General features: G+C 45.1%; 1 protein-coding gene across 5 annotated transcripts; it reads left to right on the top strand.

Moving 5' to 3' along the window:
* Positions 1-369: 369 nt before the first annotated feature.
* Positions 370-20,027, top strand: Cd59a (CD59a antigen). 5 transcript variants are annotated; one of them, NM_001111060.2, is made up of 5 exons: positions 418-544; positions 2,342-2,461; positions 8,788-8,866; positions 15,357-15,461; positions 18,592-20,027. In NM_001111060.2, the coding sequence occupies exons 3-5, from the start codon at positions 8,806-8,808 to the stop codon at positions 18,795-18,797; spliced, it is 372 nt and encodes a 123-aa protein (NP_001104530.1). In that variant the 5' UTR covers positions 418-544; positions 2,342-2,461; positions 8,788-8,805; the 3' UTR covers positions 18,798-20,027. The 5 variants fall into 5 exon arrangements, with proteins under 5 accessions (XP_030102896.1, NP_001104530.1, NP_031678.1 ...); NM_007652.5 differs by lacking the exon at positions 2,342-2,461; XM_006498650.4 differs by lacking the exons at positions 418-544; positions 2,342-2,461 and adding an exon at positions 1,443-1,714 and having other exon boundaries at positions 18,592-19,974.
* The last annotated feature ends 281 nt before the right edge of the window (positions 20,028-20,308 follow it).

Raw genomic sequence — 20,308 nt, forward strand, 5'->3', positions numbered from 1 at the left:
CACAAAGGTTTCTAATGACCAACGGGATTTTGTCTTCATTCCAAACAAAATAGATGGCATTTGTGTCTGAAGAGTATTTGGAGGCTGTCAGGACCTGAGAGTAGGAGCAAGCCACGATGTATGGCCTGGAAAGATATCTATGATTTGTCAAGAGATAGTTCTGGGCACTAGCAAACATGGGCACAAAAACATTGTGGTTTTGTTTGTTTGTTTGTTTGTTTGTTTTTAAAGAAAGGGAAAATCAAGAGCCTTTTAGGGTGTTAGTTAGGAGTAAGAAATCAGAGGGAAATGCAAGCCTTTCCTGTATCCTAGGTTTCCAGAGATTCTGGTTCTGGCAGCCAAATGCTCTCTGACAGAGGAAAAGGCAGTGACTAGAAGGCATAGGAGCCCAGGGGGTGTGGTGGGGGTGTGGCCATCAGTTCTTGGGCGTGGCCAGTGGATTTGGTTTGCATTGCTGTGTACTGTCAGCAGTCAGAGCATGAGCACAGTCACTGGCGATCTGAAAAGTGTCTAGAGCAGGATCTAGCTGACTCTAAGATTGCAGGTAAGCAAGGGCACAGAGTTGGCTGGAGCGGAGCCTCGGGTGGAAGGTGGGGGTGCTTCGGCAGCGCATGCGTCCGGGCTGTCCCTCGGGAGGCCTCTCTCAGGCCTGTACCTCTGACCTTTTTTGTTATAGCGATTTCTTGCCGCAGCCTGCACTCTGCTTCCTACTCAGCGGTTGCTGGAGCTAGGCATTCCCTGAGCGCCTGACTCCAGGGCACCCCTGGCCTCTCAGTGAAGTCGGTCTCCCGGGGCCTGAGGGCTAACCTCAGCTTGGAAGAACTCACTGCAGTTCTTGCTGAGGTCCAAATCTGTAGCTGCTCTAGTGGATATCTTTGGTCCATGGGCCCGGCCACCTTGCAGTCTGAGGGCAGACTTTGAAAAGAACCTTTCCTTTTCGTTCGTAGGTGTCGAAAGGAAGCTATTAAATCCTATTTTCTCATCAGTAAAGGGAAAGGACTTATTTCACAGGGTAGTGGTGAGCACTAAGGTAGCTCATGGTTGATCTCCTGGAATGTGGAAAACAGCCAATGTTCCGGAGACCCACCTCAGGGCACCTTTTCTCCAGTCCTTCCGGCCAGACACACAGAATGACCGCGTCAGAACGACAATCAAGGGAGCTCACAACATTTGCTGTTATCCTTCTGGGAAGACTAAGGAGGAGTTACCTCATTATGCCCTGACCATGCTGAAAAACGTTTGGCATGTACTTTGCTATAAATGAAAAACCTCCCTTTTCACTGGGCGGGTTGAAAGAAGTAGAAGGAAAACAAAAACAAAATCAAATGGACTTTAGGGTGGGAGTTGGGATGAGCCAGGGATTTAGGATCCTGAGATAAGTTGTTAAGAGACTGAGGCCATTTTAGGTGAAGTCCAGATCTGTGCAATTTCAAGAGCTCTGAAGTGCTTATGGAGCCACCAGGTGGCTGGGAGGGGCCTTTCCATTGTGATGGTGTTTTGCTTTGTCCTAAGCTGCTGATGTAATTACTGCTTTGAACTGAAGAAAGGACTTTTGGGGTCTGTTGTAGGCTTAGCTACAGCATGTCCAAGCCCGTAAGGCCCATGAGACTGCTAACACTGGGTTATGTTAAGTCACTTAGCTTCCAGACCTTGGTAAGTAAAAAGCAAGATACATCCAAAGTGATTTTGAGACTGCCCTGTTGTCTTGGATCAGGTAATTCCATCCCTCTAGCCCTCTCAGAACCTTTTCTCCCCCCCCCCCCACTTTTTTATTAGGTATTTATTTCATTTACATTTCAAATGCTATCCCAAAAGTCCCCTACACTCTCCCCCCCTCCCCTATCCACCCACTCCCACTTCTTGGCCCTGGCATTCCCCTGTACTGGGGCATATAAAGTTTGCTAGATCAATGGGCCTCTCTTTCCACTGATGGCCAACTAGGCCATCTTCTGATACATATGCAACTAGAGTCAAGAGCTCCGGGGTACTGGTTAGTTCATATTGTTGTTTCACCTCCAGGGTTGCAGACTCCTTCAGCTCCTTGGGTACTTTCTCTAGCTCCTCCATTGGGAGCCCTGTGTTCCATCCAATAGCTGACTGTGAGCATCCACTTCTGTGTTGCCAGGCACTGGCATAGCCTCAGAAGAGACAGCTATGTCAGGGTCCTTTCAGCAAAATCTTGCTGGCGTGTGCAATGGTGTCTGCGTTTGGAGGTTAAGGATGGACCATCCAGAGACTGCCCCTTTCAGAACTTCTTATAGGATGATGATGTTGCAGCTTTATTCGTTATGATATGTTCAGCCTTAAAGTACACCCCAAGTTCTGTGTGGTCGCAACCCAGGGTTGAAGGTGTCTGTGAAGCCTGTGGAAACTGCTGCTGTTAAAATCTTCAATCTGGCTGGGGATGTGGCTCAAGATAGTGCTGCATGGTGGCCTGGCTTGCGTTCTTCATATATTAAAAGTAAGAGAAAGAAAAGAAAAGTGGGGAGGGAGGGAGGATATCATGTATATCATGTATGCTTTTTTGTATTTGTTTTTGTTTGTTTTGTGTGTGTGTGTCTGTGTGGTTTTTTCCCTTAGCTGCGTTTATTTTGGAAGCTGAATTATAATCTCCATTTATGTTCACAGTTCTGAACTTAATCTATGCTTGAATGCCAAGCCGCCATTTTCCAGTAACGAGATTGTTGGTTATAGTAAGTTTGGGGGGTGGGGGTGGGGTTGTTCTGGTTTTTGTTTGGATTAGGGTCTAACTTTATTGACCAAATAGATCTTAAACTCTCGGGTCCATATGACCTTCCCACCTCAGCCACCCGTATATTGAAGACAGTAGGGACATGCCATCACGCTTGGCTTATCTCTCTCTATATTTTTTTATTGCTGCCAAATGAATGAAAAAAAAATGAGCTTACAACACAAGTTATCTTACAGTTCTTTCATCTAACTGGGGTCTGACTAGGGTCCACATACTGAGCTAAAATCGAGAAGCAGGCTGTTTTCTTCCTGCAGGCCCTGAAGGTTCCATGGCCTTACTCATTCAAGTGTTGGCAGAATGACGCCTTTGTGACTGGAGACCCCAGATCTGATTTCCTTGAGAAGTGTCTGTTCCTGAGCACTCTTAGCTTCTAGAGGCTATGAGTACGCTGTGGCCAATAGAGCTCTCCCTGCTCTGAAAGTTAGCAATATTAACATGGGTTTGTGTGGTTCCTCTTATCTCCTGCCTCTGCGTCTGTTTGCTGTTGTTATCTCCTGCCTCTGCCTCTGTTTCCTGGTGTTATCTCCTGCCTCTGCCTCTGTTTCCTGGTGTTATCTTCTGCCTCTGCCTGTTTGCTGTGTCTGACAACACGACCCAGGGAGGTTCTGCTCCCTTCCTCCCTTCTGGGCACCCTGTGATTACACTGGGAGAATGGAGTCGTCCACAACAATGTACATAACCTTAGGGTCATTTAAAGCCACCACTAGAGCCTGCCTGTAGTCACAGGTTTTAGACTTAGGGCCTGGGTTTCTGGAAAAGAGATGTTACTTTGCCTGCCTGTTGCTGCTGTCTTAGGACTAGCTCTCCTTGGTTCTCAGTTGCTTAAAGTGCAAGAAGAGATTGCATTTATCTCATACTATTGTTGTAAGGGTTACATTGGTATGTCAGGAATGCTAACACTATCCTTGGGCTATAATACTTGTCCCCTAAACTGAAGTTACCTAGCAATCAGGCTTTGTTTGGTAACAAGTCACATCAAGTAGTATAATCACCTGGGCCCTGAAGAAAGACTCTTCTAATTATTTAATTAACACTAACAGCTCCTTTTATAGCCCAGCTGGGAGAGTCAATTTTAACTCCTTGAGCTAAGTTACTGTAACCCAGGAGTTCTCAGTGTGGCTTCTAGGAATATCTGCAGCACTTGGGAACTGTGAGCAAAGTACACTGTTGTGCTGTGGTTTAGGCTTACCCAGACTCCAGGGTGGAGTCCACTGGTCCTACTCATCATGGTCAAAGAAATTGAGAACCAGTGTTCAAGCCCTCATTTATGTAGTCTAGGACACCACACATCTGCTCACAGTGGGCTCCTAAGGTCCTGCCTTAGGGATGACTGGGAAGGGCTAGTGACTGAGGCCAAATCTACTTCACAATAGTAAGTATGCCCTCAGAAAATTCACTAAGCACTCAATCATAAATCGTTATGTAATATGACAGGCGCTTTCCATCTGATTCTTTGGATTTTTTACATGTCCATGTAAGTAAATAAGTTAATGTGGTTTGTTGTTGTTTGTTTGTTTTTTAAATTTGTATTTGGGAAGCTGGGTTCTTCTTTTCTTTTTTAATGGACAACCATATTACAGTCACACCGCATTTTCTATCTACCACTATGACAAAAGTATTTGCTACCCACATTACAGCAACTTAGTCAAGATTGGTGTCCCTTTTGGCTTTCCTTGGCTGGCAATAAATAAGCAATTTTCAGGTTGGACTTCTATAGAATGATTATTTTTTTTAACTATCGCAGTCTTTTGACCTTCTTTAAGTTTTAAAGCTACATTTATTTCATTAGTCATTGGTATTAATGTACCACAGAAACTTTGTGGAGATCAGAGGACAACTTGCAACGTTGGATCTCTTTTTTCTACCCTGTGGACCCTGATTTGAGCTCAGGCAGTGAAGCTTGGCAGCAGGCACCTTTAATCTGCTGAGCCTTCTTGCAAGCCCTGTTTGTTTTGTTTTTAATCTCTCACTGTCTTCTAAAGGAATCTTGTAGCATCTTAACTCTATGACTTCCACTATCATAGAGAACAGTTAGAGGAACTGCTGTCTGGTGTGCTCATTCTGCAGTGTGCCTCATGGGGCAAGGCAGTTAAGAATTGTGTTTAGAATGTCTAGCATGCAGGGATGGAGCTCAGTTGGTACAGCACTTACCTGGAAGATCCAAAGTGCACCCCTCATTGATCCTAGAAGACTTCTTGGGAAATATGGAGGCTGACCCCCCTCTCCCTTTCTCTGTGTCCCCTTCCTAGTTTTTAAAACGGTCTATAGATCAGCCCTGGTTCCTCCAGCATTTCCCCTGGTTTCAACAGCTGTTATTAGTTTATTTACGTTGAAAAAAATTCAGAGACATGGTGCCCTGACTGAAAGTGTAATTTCCAAGTCAGGTCTGAGCCTAGATCAGAGTAAATTCCAGAATAGTATATTAATCTTCATGTTTGTTTCTTAAAGTGCCACTTGACATTCTAGTCTGTGTTGAATTTTTAAATTGTGTGTGTGTGTGTGTGTGTGTGTGTGTGTGTGTGTGTGTGTGTGATTGAACCCAGGGTCTCCAGTCTCAGGTCTCATGTATGATATGCCTGGCATGCACTCTGCCACTGACAGATAAATCCTCAGCCCTTAAAAAAAATTATTTTTTGGTTTGGTTTGTTTGTTGTTTTGTTTTTGTTGTTGTTGTTTTGTTTTGGCGATTGTTTTTGAGTTATGGTCTTGCTAAGGTACTCACATTGTCCTTGACCTCAGTCTAGTCCAACAGGCTTTAAAGTTGTGATCTTGTCTAAGTCTCCCAAGCAGCTGAGATCACTGCCTGTGGCAGCAGGCAGGCCCTGCTGAAGTCTTACTTTTATATTTTATTCCCATAGAAAATGATTATTAGCCACTTTACAAACTACAAACTGAAATAGACAATTTGACTGTTCTGAGGTTATATAAATTGGAGACAAATTGATATTAAAATATAGTGTCACTCTTTAGGATTACTAGAAACTCATCCAGGCCTCATCTTTCCCAAATATGGGAGAATGATTTCATAACTGTTTTCAGACCAGACATAGGAATCAATACACCCATCACATACACACACACACACACACACACACACACACACACACACATGGATGTAAACATGAAACATTCTTTACCTCAAGTAGCCAGTTCAGAGAGCTTGTATATGTTTTATATCCAATCAGGTAGGGTAATAGAAAAATAAAAAGAGCCAGGCGGTGGTGGCACACGCCTTTAATCCCAGCACTTGGGAGGCAGAGGCAGGTGGATTTCTGAGTTCGAGGCCAGCCTGGTCTACAGAGTGAGTTCCAGTACAGCCAGGACTATACAGAGAAACCCTGTTTCGGAAAATCAAAAAACGAAACAAAAACCGAAAAATTAAAAGAAGCTGCACATGAAGTGCATATGCATATATATCAAATGGCCTTGTGCACTGATGTCAAAACGAGGCCATGACTACGTTTTCAAGAGTAGAATGCGTGGTGCGGTGCATTGTGTGGGAGGTGAAATGGCCACTGGCCTGAAGCTGCATTGGAGATACCTTAAAATGTGGAGAGTAACAGCCAAGCAATATAACAACCCTCCTTTCTTCCCAGTCCTTTACGTTTTGCCTCCCCCAACCCCAAGTCCATTCTATAATGGTTTTTATAATTAGAAACCATGGGAAAAAATTCATATTACACATTTCCTTTTCAATAGCCATAAATCATTATCTATATTTTAGTAACTCCATTTCAGAATTCCCAAACCAAAACACTCAATAAAAAATGTCACACTTTAACTGTTGGGAGGATCCAAGAAGTACTGCCAATCCATCTAAACCAAGTACCATTTACAAGACTTGTCCAGAAGGCTCAACGACACCTTTTTCCAAACATGCATTGGCTACGACTTCTGCTGCTGCTGCTACGACATCAGTATTATTATTATTATTATTATTATTATTATTATTATTATTATTATTATTATTGTTGTCATTAAAAGATACTGCTGGTAGGCAACCAGCCAGGCATAGGAAGGAAACTAAGAATCTGAGGACTACCTTAGATTAGGAGCTCAGATCTCTCACTCCTCTGCTCCCTAATGCCGAGGTGGCTAACCTCACACTTCCCACTAACACCCCCTCTCTGCCTGGTTTCTTACTCTTGGGTACTGTGGACTTCTTAGTCTCCGTGGAAGTGACAGCTCCTCCTTCTCCTCTTTAGGGTGCTTTCTTTATCACACAGTGTCCCTTGCAGTACATCTAACAGGTCCCACATTTACTGGATCAAGAGTGGAGGTCAGAGGTAGCACACAGCATATAAGTGGCCAGAACAACCCGAGAACGACTCAAGACTGTGTTCAGAGAACTCTGAACTAGACTTAGAAGCCCCATCCTTGAACTGATTTCTGTTTCAGTCTTTCCAGTTCTTTCCACTGAGCCTCATCACAGTGCACATCTGGGGAAGGGGTTGTGTGTATCCCCACAGTGTTATTTATGTTGGGTACCTTTCCAAGGGAAGTTTCTAGTGTTGGAAGCTCCTGCTGATCTGATACCTTCCCAGTGTCTTTTGGGATGCAGAACTTCTTTCCCTCCTCCCCTAATGCCAATGCCTGATCCATCGGGTCCATACTTCCTGAAGGAATCTGAGGCCCTCCTGTCTGTTTGAGGACTTCTGGTCAGCACTCTCTCTCTCTCTTCGCTCCCTGCAGTAGTTCTCTATACCCCAAATCCTGCCTAACCTGAGTCTGTAATTCATTCTTTGTACTCAGAGCCCTCCCACCATGAGTAACCAAGCAGGAATCTGACAGCACATGAGGGGATAGGTGGAACACAGCTTGTAAGGACATGGCTAGGCCCTTGAAGTCCACACATCCCGTGGTGGCTCAGCATGGCTCAATGGACAGGGCAGATATTGCCTTTTTTAGTTTCTCACTCTTCTCTTCACTGTGGACAGCACAAAGACACAAAGACAAAAAGCTGATGGCACACCCAGAACTCCACATTTTTTAACACTGAAGACATATAGGTAACTTTCCCCACCACCAATTCCCTGTGTCTGCCAGGCCTGAGCCGTGGCCTGTGTCTAAGGAGAAAACCATGTAGAGCCCCACGGTTTAAATGATGTGTCACCTCCCTGTTTCAGAGTGGGTCCCAAAGTATACACTTTTTAAATCTACTCCCAACAGTTGGCATGGAGGAAGGTTTGAAACCATCTATGCCTTGGCTGTTTTTGGTTTGGTTTTTGTTTTTTATGTTTTGTTTTTCCGACTGATAGGAAAATTCCAGGCATTTCGATACTTGGCTTCTTGCCCATTGTTTGTTGCTAGCCACCTCTGCATTTGTGCAGTGAGGTCTAGTTATCCACTTTACCCAATAGCCACTTTCTTCCCTAAATTACACATCGGCCTTCTGTGTACACACAGCCCTTCTGTGCACATACATGCCTGCCTTCCAGTGCCTTCCAGAGTTCTGCTTAGACCCTTTAATCAGTGGCCTGGCTTAGGGAAAGGGTACCCTTGTTCAACCAGTAGCTTGGGCAGGGCCATGAGAACTGAAGCTGAAGCTACTACGTGAATCAGTTGTCTCACATTTTGGTTAGACCAAATAACACTGATGGGAAGATAGCAGTTTCTCTTTTTGCTGTACTGAGTATGAAACCCAGGGTCTTAGGCATGCAAGATAAGCCTCCCAGGCCCAGGGGAGGATAGATTTATTCCCTGTGTGGTCATGAACACTGGCTTCTATGGACTAAGTTTCTTAAGGGGAATGTGCACATAGAGGGTCAGAAGTGGGTTAGGAGAAGTTCCTGCAGAGCTGCTCTTCTCCTCAGGACGAACGTTTCTTCACTACCTGAGGTCTTGAAGCAGGAAGAGAGGGCTATTACAGACCTCCTAAGAACTGCCCTTAGTTTTTACATCCTAACCCAGTGGAAGTTTCTTGCCTGTTCTGTCAGCCTTCTGTGCATTTCCCAAGACCTCCTTGGATTCTAGCTGGTGGTTTCAGAAATCCCTAGATGGTATCTTTAGTCAGTGACAACTCTTATTCATTCCAGATTTGGTAGCCCAGCACAATGAGAGCTCAGAGGGGACTCATCTTACTCCTGCTGCTTCTGGCTGTGTTCTGTTCCACAGGTGAGTGACCAGGATCTCCTGATGCCCCTGGCCATGATGCTACTTTTTCTTGGGCCTCTGGTAGTCTGGGCTGGTGGCACTGGCCTCCAGTCTCTCCTCTTCTCGTGTTCCAGGTCCTGCTTGTGTGCCAGTTTTGGGGTGCCTACCTGAGCTAAATCCTGTTTTTCAGAACTGTTTTAACAGAGGTGGAGAGATCAACTTTCTTGTCTCTCCACGTACTACTTTGGGATTCCAGCAAATGTCATCCACCCTTAGAACGCTACACAAGTCCTTTCTGAAAGATCTTAGGTGTGGGCTATGAGGGAGATACTGGGTGGAATGTCCTTTTGGGTAAGAGTTTATTCAAGTTATTAATGCCAGGGATGTACAGACAGACAGCAAGTAGCAAGGACTATGACGAGGAGGTTAAGTGGAGGCACCTTCTTTACAGGTCTCAAAGGGTGAGCCGGGCTTTCTCTGATATGGGGTGTGTGGCTTTTGCCACTCCTGAGTCTGACAACCTGAGATCTCTGAACTTCCTTGAGGAAGTGAAATGGAGCGTGCCAGCCTGTTAAAATCGGGGCTCCCGGGTTTAGGGATTCATATGCAGGCTCTCAGTGAGGGACACGGTTGTTCCCTTTACAGGAGAAAGCTACAGTAGTAGCAGGAGCAGTCTGGGCTGGGTTCTGACACCTGTGGGCCCACTCTGAAGTCAGCCCTCTGATCTCTGCCTTCCACTCCACCCATTTTCCTGTGCTACTGAGATGCTCACGATGGTGGCGGCAGCATCTAAACTGAAGCTGCCTTATCAGGCCCGTTTTAGTCTAAGCATTTTATGTGTATTTTCTTATTTAACCCTCATGCAAATTCAGCAGCTCATATACCTATCTCATCTTTTGCAGATGAAAAAATTGAATCCCAAAGGGGTTATAAACTTATAAATAATACAAGTTATTTTGTTTTTGTTTTTGTTTTTGTGTTTTTGTTTTTTGTTTTTTGTTTTTCGAGACAGGGTTTCTCTGTATAGACCTGGCTGTCCTGGAACTCACTCTGTAGACCAGGGTGGCCTCGAACTCAGAAATCCACCTGCCTCTGCCTCCCGAGTGCTGGGATTAAAGGCGTGCGCCACCACGCCCAGCTACAAGTTATTTTGAATGCATGTAATAATACCCAGAAGTAGCATGTCACAGTGTGACCTCAGCCTGACCCTGGAGTTCCTGGTTCCACTCACTGAAGGTCACTTCCTGGATGCTCTTTCCTTAGCTACATCTCCATTTTTGAGGCACCCTTTTCTTGGCTTCTGAAGAAAGTGGTTCTGACTCTTTTGTAACAATGGGAACACCAACTTTGTGTTATTATAAAGAGCAAGGGTTATTTTTCTGCCCATGTCATATTTTTACAACACCCTAGCCATTATTGGCTTTTGGGGGTGGGTGGGTGGGTGGGAAGGGTGGTGGTGAGAAAGACACAGCAATACAATGAGAAGTAGAGAGGGAAGGTTCCTGTAGGGTTAGAGGGTTAGTAGCTGACTGACTTATATTCCTGACTGCTTATATACCAGGGACTATGCCAGATCATCTCCTTTTTCCTAGCTAACCATGCTGTAAGAGGTCAGGGAGACTGTCCACTGTCAGTGGAGAGGATGGAAGCAGAGTCACTTGTCCAAGGGGGCACACTGTGTGTTCCATCTCATGGCTTCCTTCCTTGCTCCCTTCTCTTGACTGCTTTTGGTAACCCTCATGGTGTGCTGTAAGGGGGTTCACCTCTGTCATATCCATTTCATCCTAACTCTTCTTCCTGTAGCCCACCACAGTAATCTGCACCTGTCTGGGGACTGATGGGTTTGAGGCCATCAGCTGCCCTGGCACAAGTCTGGGATATACATGGTCCTCTTCCTCAGAGAATTTGAGTGTGAGGTTAAAGGCCTGGAAGAAGAAAAAGGACAGACTGAATCTTTGTTTAAATTGCTATTGTCTAAGACCCTAGGAATCCTTCAGGAGAATTTTCCGGGTCACATGCCAGTGTGTCAAAGGCTTTTGGCCAAAGAAATAACATTTGATCCTTTGTATTACAGAAAGTCAAATAGTACAGGTTTTTCAAGTGTTAGAGTAGGATAACCTTCTCCAGCAACTAGGGTAAGAATTGGCTCAGAGAGACAAGCCCTCCCCTCTGTCCTGGCCCAGTCTCAGTCATCCATTGATTTAAGACCTGTCCTCACCCCCTTTGGTTTCTTGAGACAGGGTTTCTCTATGTAACAGTCTTGGCTGTCCTGGAACTTGCTTTGTAGACCAGGCTGACCTCAAACTGAAGAGGTCCACCTGCATCTGCCTCCTGAGTGCTGGGATTAAAGGTGCGCACCGGCACAGCTGACCTGACCTTTCTTACAATCTACATTGTTTACTTTTCCCAATTCAGTGAAGTTAGAAAACATCTTGGCTAAACCAGTCTTGAACTTTAGAACTGATAGTCTGGGTTCGAGCCTCAACTCAGTCACTGAGACATTTGCCATGTAACATTTGTTACGTTTGTTAATATCTTAGCTTTAGTTTTCTTTTCCAAAATGGGAATGACATTTCTTGAGCTTGCTATTTGTAACGATTGTATGAAAGGCCTAGCATATATGTGCACAGACATTGGAACACTGAATGTGCTAGCTGGGGATATGTCTGCCCTACAGAATTTCCCAGCATTGGCATTGACCTTGTCCTTTCCATCCTAAGTCTTGTCCCTAAGCCACATGAACTCTGACTGCAGCTAGTAGACCAGTTCATTTCTGTGGGTGATCTTATAAACAACTTGGCCCTAAACAACTAGGCTAACACAACCCCTTTCCTTCCCCATTCTTTGCTTCTCGTATGTATGTATCTATATCTAGCACAAGGAAAGGACTGTAGAGAAATGGCATCCTTAGGTTTCTCATGTTGATGCTGAAGGAGATAAAGCAGAAATGTCTGATAGAGTTCTGATGGACTTTGCCACTTTATTGTTGAGTATCCTTCCATAGTTCAATGCACCTCTCCAGGTATTGATCTTGTCATCTGCAAGCGATACAAGGGTGGGAGGTGGGGGGAGTTTTGTTTTGTTGTTACTGATGTTTCGGTACTGATATTGAGTTAGGACCTTCCCAAATCAAAATGCATCCTGTAAATGAGCTGTCACACCTGTAAAGGCATAGGGGTTGCTAGACTACAGAGAGCTTGCTTCCTGCCAGACTCAGAAGGGATGATCTCAACTTTTAGAAACATCTCCTTTGTCTCCTGATGAGAAACAGAGTCATAGGCCTTAGAACTAAAGGTCGTTGCTTGGGTTTCAAAATTCAGACTGGGTTTAATCATGACATACCTGGGACATCCTTCTATGAGACGGTACATATTTTATCTTTGAAAATATTTTTCTGTGAGTGGGTGCTACCAGATACTGCTGTCCTAGTCCAAGCCCTGTGACAGGAAGATCATTATCTCTGGCATTCGGCAGGGTTTGCCTCCATACCCACAAGAATTGACTCTTGCCTCACCTTCTCCTCACATATACTGACTATAATTCAATTTTACCTCTTCTTCAGTTATAAAATTGAAGAAGAAAAAAATAAGTCAGTAAAACCTAACTCTTAGCTCTCAACAGTAAATCATAATTAGTTGAGTGTTTTTCAATTTTTTATTAGATATTTTTTTCATTTACATTTCAAATGCTATCCCGAAAGTCCCCTATACCCTCCCCTTGCCCTGCTCCCCTACCCACCCACTCCCGATTCTTAGCCCCTAGCGTTCCCCTGTACTGGGGCATATAAAGTTTGCAAGACCAAGGGGCCTCTCCTCCCAATGATGGCCGACTAGGCCATCTTCTGCTACCTATGCAGCTAGAGACACAAGCTCAGGGGGTACTGGTTAGTTCATATTGTTGTTCTACCTATAGGGTTGCAGATCCCCCCAGCTCCTTGGATACTTTATCTAGCTCCTCCATTAGGGGCCCTGTGTTCCATCCAATAGATGACTGTGAGCATCCACTTCTATATTTGTCAGGCACTGGTATAGCCTCACATGAGACAGCTATATCAGGGTCCTTTCAGCAAAATCTTGCTGGCATGTGCAATGGTGTCTGTGTTTGGTGGCTGATTATGGGCTGGATCCCCGGGTGGGGTAATCTCTGTTTTTTTTTTTTTTTTTTTTTTTTTTTTTTGAATTGGGGAATCAGGGCTTAAATGTTTCTGCTCTGACCAGATTGCCCAATCCACCAGAGTTTAGTTTATACCTGTTGTCTTGTGTTACCTGTCTATACTTCTGGCCCTTGGTCTCTCCTAGAAGGAAGCAATTCAATGATCATATCGTATCCTAGAGGTCATTTAAACTTTTTCTCTAAAAGGCCAGATAGCCAATACAGGCCTTTATGGTCTCTGACTTCCCTCAGTCTCTTCCTTGTTTGTTTGTTGGTTTGTTTTTAAATGAAGTGGGTTTTTTTGTCGTCTTGTTTTATTAATCATATAGGCTATGTCTTATAATTCTGTGTTTGAGATAATTTTTCTGCAGCTAATTGAATGAATTCAATAAATCATGGCAAAGTCAGTTTTCCTCCTGGCACCAAAATGGATTCTCAGTCTGACTGCAAAGATGATAGCTTATTGTTGTTTTGAATACTTAAGTTAGCTTTCCCTGGACTTTCTGTCTTAGGTACTGTACTACTATTAGAGCAAAAACAGGACTCTCATCTCCAAGGGGATAAGAGACAGTTTCCTCTGGAGCCCAGGAACACAGATTAGACTACCCTAAATTCCATGTTCCAACGTGGAAGCAGTTGGATGAGAACATTAGAAAATAGTAAGAGAACCAAGAAAGTCATAAATCAAGACTCTACTGGAATACAGTGGTGAAAACATTAGGTAGGGGGTCAAAGTGAAGTAGGGGGGACCTCATATGCTCTCTGGCTGTAGTCATAGCCTTCTGGTTGGTTAGAAACCAGTGCTCCTCTGTACATTCCAAACTCTTTGGTTAAGTACAGAGGCAGGCCATAAAAGGCTAAGAGGGCTAAAGATGGCTCAAAGGAATTTGGATCTGGACTTCATGTTGCCAACTCAACAGTCCTTGAAGCCCTGCTCAATCATCAGCTTCAAAGAAGCTCCATGAAGGGTTTAGCTTTTCCCGGAGCTTTGGTTCGTAGTATTGAAAGGTCTCAAATGTGATTTCTTATTTAACATCAGAGAGTGTGGCAGGGTCTGAAGGGAGAAGAGGGGACTTCAGAAGGCATGGAAAGGCAAGGAAATTTGTTTTAATTTGAGAAAGGAAATGAGTCAGGGAGTGAGGGGGAAATCTAGAGGGAGAAGGGAAGTATGGAAGAAATGCAGCTGAGGTGCAGTCACTAGGTGGGTGGGAAGTGTGCTCCTTGCCCTCTGAGCTCTTGAAAACTGTCCTTCTCCTGGAATCCACATACCCTAGGGCATTTGCCTCATGAACTCAGATAAGCTGTCTACCACTCCCAGAGCAGCTGGGGTCCCAGAATCAACACTGAGAAGCTAGGACTGAGGCTGCTGGAGATAGAAAGGCAGTCGCTCTTCCTCCTGAAGTCTGGGGGTGAGGAGCCTCAGAATCACAGGGGACAGGGAGCCCCTGTGTCTGTTAAGACAGGAGGGAAGCATGTTCTGATTAGCCCCTGGTTTAAACCTAACCTATTTCCTTCCAAAGGTGAGGAATGGGCGACCCCTCCCACCCCCATTTCCTCCGAACTAATTGGTTGGTTGGTATGAGGAATGTCTTTATTGTTTTCTGATCAGCTGAGAATGGACCACATTTCCTGACTCTGTCCCCTTTGTGGGGAATTAACTAGTTCAGTCACATTGTAAAGTTGAGTTCCCACCAATGGGATGACAGGCGGTTAACACCGCCACTCAGGTAAAAGGCAGAGGTGATTTTAGTGACGGTGTTTGCTAGCCCAGTTTTGTACACCCATTTTAACAGAAAAGGAAGAAACCAACTTGCTGAGTTACTTTTGCCTTGCTGCCTTCCCCCACCAGTCATGAACTTCCTGTGTGAATCATAATGGTGGCTGAACCTCGGGCAGCCCTGTAGGGAAAGAACTGAGCTTCCCCTACCCTAACTAAACTCAGTACTCTGAAAGTAGGAAGGGGAAAAGAAAGGATTCAGCAGGAGGGGGAGGAAGTAAGGGAGGGCAAAGGGAGAGTATGAATGTGCTTACAATATATTGGAGACAAGTATGACATTGTCAACTTTTTAATTAAAAGATAAAAATGAGTGCCGGGCGGTGGTGGCGCACACCTTTAATCCTAGCACTTGGGAGGCAGAGGCAGGCGGATTTCTGAGTTCGAGGCCAGCCTGGTCTACAAAGTGAGTTCCAGGACAGCCAAGACTACAGAGAAACCCTGTCTCGAAAAAACAAAAACAAACAAACAAAAAAAAGATAAAAATGAGAAAGCTGACCTGGACCTGTGCTCATCCTGATGGTGATGAGGTCTGCAAGGGTCTAAGACACTGCTGGTTTTAACAGAATCTCTTTCTCATTCTAGCTGTTAGCCTCACATGCTACCACTGTTTCCAACCGGTGGTTTCTTCATGCAATATGAACAGCACTTGCTCTCCTGACCAGGATTCCTGTCTCTATGCTGTAGCCGGTAAGAGCCTCTGGTTTTTCTGTGTGGTCAGGGATGAGAACCTGGGAAACATGGACCTCTCCAAACCTTACTCAGTTTGTCCACCAAGTAATGGCTGCCCTTTGTTAACACCAGTTGGTCACCAAGTACTGGGCACTAAGCATTTTCTATATACTTTATACAAAAATGGCACTTCCCACATAACCGTGGGGCAATCATCTGCGTGACAGATGAGAAAATGCAGGATCAGATAACACAGCAGGCAAAGGTCAAGCAGCCAACATAGAGTTTGGAATTTGGAAATTCATCTGATCCAAAACTCGGGCTTCTTAGTAGTGATAATGTGCCTGCCTCCCAAACTTCTGGGAGCCTCCAGTGTACCAGGGTCTGAGATAGAGATGCAAAGATGAAGAAAGGGTATTTGTCCAAACTTTGGCCATGGCCTGTTTGCCTGTTTCAAATGACTGTTTATAAATCTGTCACCTATCTAGTACACATGGAGTCCTGAGGGGACCTGAGATGAGCTCAGAGGATACTAAATGTCACATGACTAATAAGGAAAATTAGTCATTTGCAAAGCCACACTGCAGATGCCTAGGACAGTGGCCTCAGAGAGTGAGGCCTTTTTGAGAAGAGAAGGAGTATAATATGCACAATCCATATCATCTGCTTCACAAGTCAGCTGGACTTGGAATCTCCATGTAAGAACTTAGCAAATGGTAGACAGGGAAGAAGCCAGCAGCTGTGCCCTTTGTTTTTAGTGGTTATAGCTCTAAGATATACATGTTAATGATTAATGATACAAGGAGAGATGACCATTTCAGTGTAGTCTGCAATATGAGACCAAACCCTTCCTAAGAGATAACCATAAAAGCTGTCTTCCACGGTAGAAAGGAGAAACCTTTCAGTTAAGTAAGGACCAGTAGAGAAAATTGTTTTAAAAATAGGAGTATCTGATGATTTCTATGTAAATTCCTGGTGTGTAGCTGAAAATCTAGGCTTTCTGTTCAAAGTGTTGGGTTCCATGGGGCAGAGGAGGCACATTGAAGAGCATGTGAATTCACTGCTAAGGTAGAAAATGTAGAATTCCACCCCTGGGTACCAAGAATATTTTATTTTCCCCTTCTCTTCCTCTTCCTCTTCCTCTCTCTCTCTGTCTCTCTGTCTCTCTCTCTCTCTGTCTCTCTCTCTTTTGAATTCTTTTCATACAATAAATTTTGATTCATTTCATTTTTTGATATTAACCCTCCTTATTAGGTATGACATAATCTTAATCTCTCCATCACTGTGTAATATGCAGATTTCATGGATAGATTTTGTTTTTACAAGTTCTTGCTTTTCTGTCTTTTACACCACTGTAAAAGTAGAATTGATTGATCCGAGACAACATGTGTTTAAAAATCTTAGTAGGCATTACCACACTTCCTTCTTGAACAGATGTATAAATAGAAGTATAGCTGCCCATACCCAGACACACACACACTCATATACTCACACATACACATTTACCTACACATCCACAAATACACGCTCACACACACACTCATACACTCACCCACCCACCCACACCTATACCCAGCCATACCCCCACACACCTACACCCACACTCCCCCACACCCCTTTGACTCACTCATACTCTCTCTCTTTCTCTCTCTCTCACCCACACACCCACATTCACACACCCACACATACACACACACTGACACACCCCTCACACACACACAACCACACACCCCCCATACACTCAAACACTACTCTACTGGCTCTAACAAGACTTTAGATTTATGGAAAAGTCTTCATTTGGCGGTGTACCATCACTTACTTGCTTCCCTTCATAACCAAGGTGGGTTGCCTCTTTCTGCCCAAGCCTCTCTATTCCCATAGGCTAAGCTCCAAGACACAGACTGGCAGGTTGAGACCTATACCTGCATGGCGGCTGCTGCTATGCTTCTGCTTCTGCTTCTGCTGCTGCTGCTGCTCCTGCTCCTCCTCCTCCTCCTGCTCCTGCTCCTGCTCCTGCTGCTGCTCCTGCTCCTGCTCCTGCTCCTGCTCCTGCTCCTGCTCCTGCTCCTGCTCCTGCTGCTGCTCCTGCTGCTGCTGCTGCTGCTGCTCCTGCTCCTGCTCCTGCTCCTGCTCCTGCTCCTGCTCCTGCTCCTGCTCCTGCTCCTGCTCCTGCTCCTGCTCCTCCTCCTCCTCCTGCTCCTGCTCCTGCTCCTGCTCCTGCTCCTGCTCCTGCTCCTGCTCCTGCTCCTGCTCCTGCTCCTGCTCCTGCTCCTGCTCCTGCTCCTGCTCCTCCTCCTCCTCCTCCTGCTCCTGCTCCTGCTGCTGCTCCTGCTCCTGCTCCTGCTCCTGCTCCTGCTCCTGCTCCTCCTCCTGCTCCTCCTCCTCCTCCTCCTCCTGCTCCTGCTCCTCCTCCTCCTTTCCCCTCCCCCTTCCTCGTCCTCCTCCTCTTCCATCTCTATCTTCTTCTTCCTCTTCTTTTTGTTCATGGTTCTTTGTAAATTTCACATCATGTACCCCAATCCCACTCATCTCTCCCTCCTCTCTTACCCACCTTCCTCCACCTTTGTAACCTCCCTGTTGTGGAAGCTGTAGTGCGTCACAGTGTGTCCCACAGTATATCCTTTTGTCTACACTTTTTTGCTTGAAATGACTTGATCTAGCACAAGTCCTCTGGCTTCTGCTACTCAATAATACTGGAATTTCTCTGGGACTCCTCTTGGATCTCCTGTTGTTGCCCTGTGTCATGGAGATCCTGTAGTTTTGGATCTGTAGGACCAGCCCCTTTACACACTCCAGCAGTTCATCCACTGGTTGGATGTTGGTGTGGGCTAGTTCAAAGCCCTGGATCTATGCCTGAGAGTTATCTGAGCTGGTCAGCCAGCCCAAAGCTCTCCTGCTGACATGCCCTCAGGCAAGCTCACCAGCAACCCCCTGCCACCAGGGCCAGTCCTCTGTTGTTCAAGCAAGGTGCAGGGTCCACTTTCCCAAGTGTTGCAACTGGAGAGGGACATGGCCAATTCTCCCACTCTGGTGACTGCAGGCCAGCTCTCCTGCCTGCCACAGATGCAGAGGGTTGAAGTAGGGGAGGAGCTTGTCTCTTCCTTGACCACTGCATGGCTTCTTACCATATGTGTGTGTCTCTCCACAGGAATGCAAGTGTATCAAAGGTGTTGGAAACAATCAGATTGTCATGGTGAGATCATTATGGACCAATTAGAAGAGACAAAATTAAAATTCAGATGCTGCCAGTTTAACTTGTGTAACAAAAGTGACGGATCCTTGGGGAAGACACCATTGCTGGGGACCTCGGTTCTGGTGGCCATTTTGAATCTTTGTTTCTTAAGTCATCTCTAAGTCCTAGATGCCTCCTCTCTCTCTCTCTCTCTCTCTCTCTCTCTCTTTTCCTGCTGCTGCAGTAGTCTAAAGCTTTTATTATTTTCCATCTGTATTAATTTAGGAAAGAATAAAGTTCACTTGAACATCTTGGACAAGAGGGAGGAGTTTAAGCAGTGTGGAAGAGCACCATGCACACCAGGAGAGCCCACTTGCAGTTGCAGAGTGAAGGCGGAGGGTAGAACACCTATAGGTTATATAATCTTCCTTTGCCTGACTTTAAGATTCAGGTTAAGTGAGTTCCTGGCAACCCTCAGGGATAGCTCTCTGGTTCCTGCAATGTAGCTGAGGAGTGAGATCAGACCTTTAGGAGTGAGTGGGCCAGGAGGATTCTCTTTACCACTCTGACACGCTCAAAATGCTTTCATAATCTTCACAGGCCCTGAGCTGGTGTGTGAATGTTCCAGTTGTGAGCTGTCAGTTAGGGGCAGTGACTGTTCACTTGCTTAAAAAAACAAAAGCAAACCCAACCAACCAACCAACCAACCAACCAACCAGTGCTGGCCATGAAGCCCAGATCTTGGCTTGTAGGCGAGTGCTTTACCCTTAAGCCCCAGCCCCAGCTCAAGCAGTGAATGAACCGCTGTGCTTTCAGCTTTAGAAAATGTAGGGAAATGAAACAAGCTCTGAACCCCATGTGATGGTACTTGCTTCCTTTGCTTAGTATCTCAGTACTCAGGAGGCAGAGGCAGGAGGATGGCCAGAAATTGAAGGTGGTTTCCAGGCCACCTAAAACTATATAGTAAGAGCTTGCCTCAAATAAAAAAAAAAAAAAAAAAAAAAAGGGAAAGAAAAAAAAAGAAAAAACCAGGTGGGTGTTGGTGCAGTTTTAATCCCAGCACTCGGGAAGTAGAAGCAGGCCTATGCTGTGAGGTGGAAGCCAGCCAGTTCTAGGACAGCCAAGGACACACAGAGAAACCCGCCTCTAAATAAATAAATGGAAAAGAAAAACCTCAGAACAAAAGCAAAACAAAAAAGAAAGGAAACACACAAAAGTCTGTCTGTTCTTATAGAAGTACTGGCGGCCACAACTTGGATGTCCCACATCTCTGAATATTGCCTGGGCTCTGCTAGCTTTTACTAGAAAAATGTAATTACCAAAAATAATTAATTAAAGTTATTTGATCTGGAAAAAGCAGATTATCTTGACTCTCTTCCACATGTTGGAATAATACACACTATTCTAGATTATGACAGATGTTTAAGTGTTATTATTTTAATTGTCACATAAGAAGAAGACACTTCGGGTGTGCATGAATGTAGTGCACGCATTCCACTATGGAAGAAGTAGTGGGACCAGACTATGAGGCTGCCATTTGAGATGTCCAAATGTTTTCATGAATAGCAGAGGCCAGAGAACAAGTTCTGTCTGCCTGTATCCAGCTCTTTGGCTTCTTGGTGCTCCAGCACAGTCCATATACAATACATTCGTCGGGGCTGTCAGTCCAGTGAGGAACACCGAGGCTTTGGAA

This window comes from Mus musculus, chromosome 2 (genome assembly GCF_000001635.26).
Source record: "Mus musculus strain C57BL/6J chromosome 2, GRCm38.p6 C57BL/6J".
NCBI lineage: Eukaryota > Metazoa > Chordata > Mammalia > Rodentia > Muridae > Mus > Mus musculus.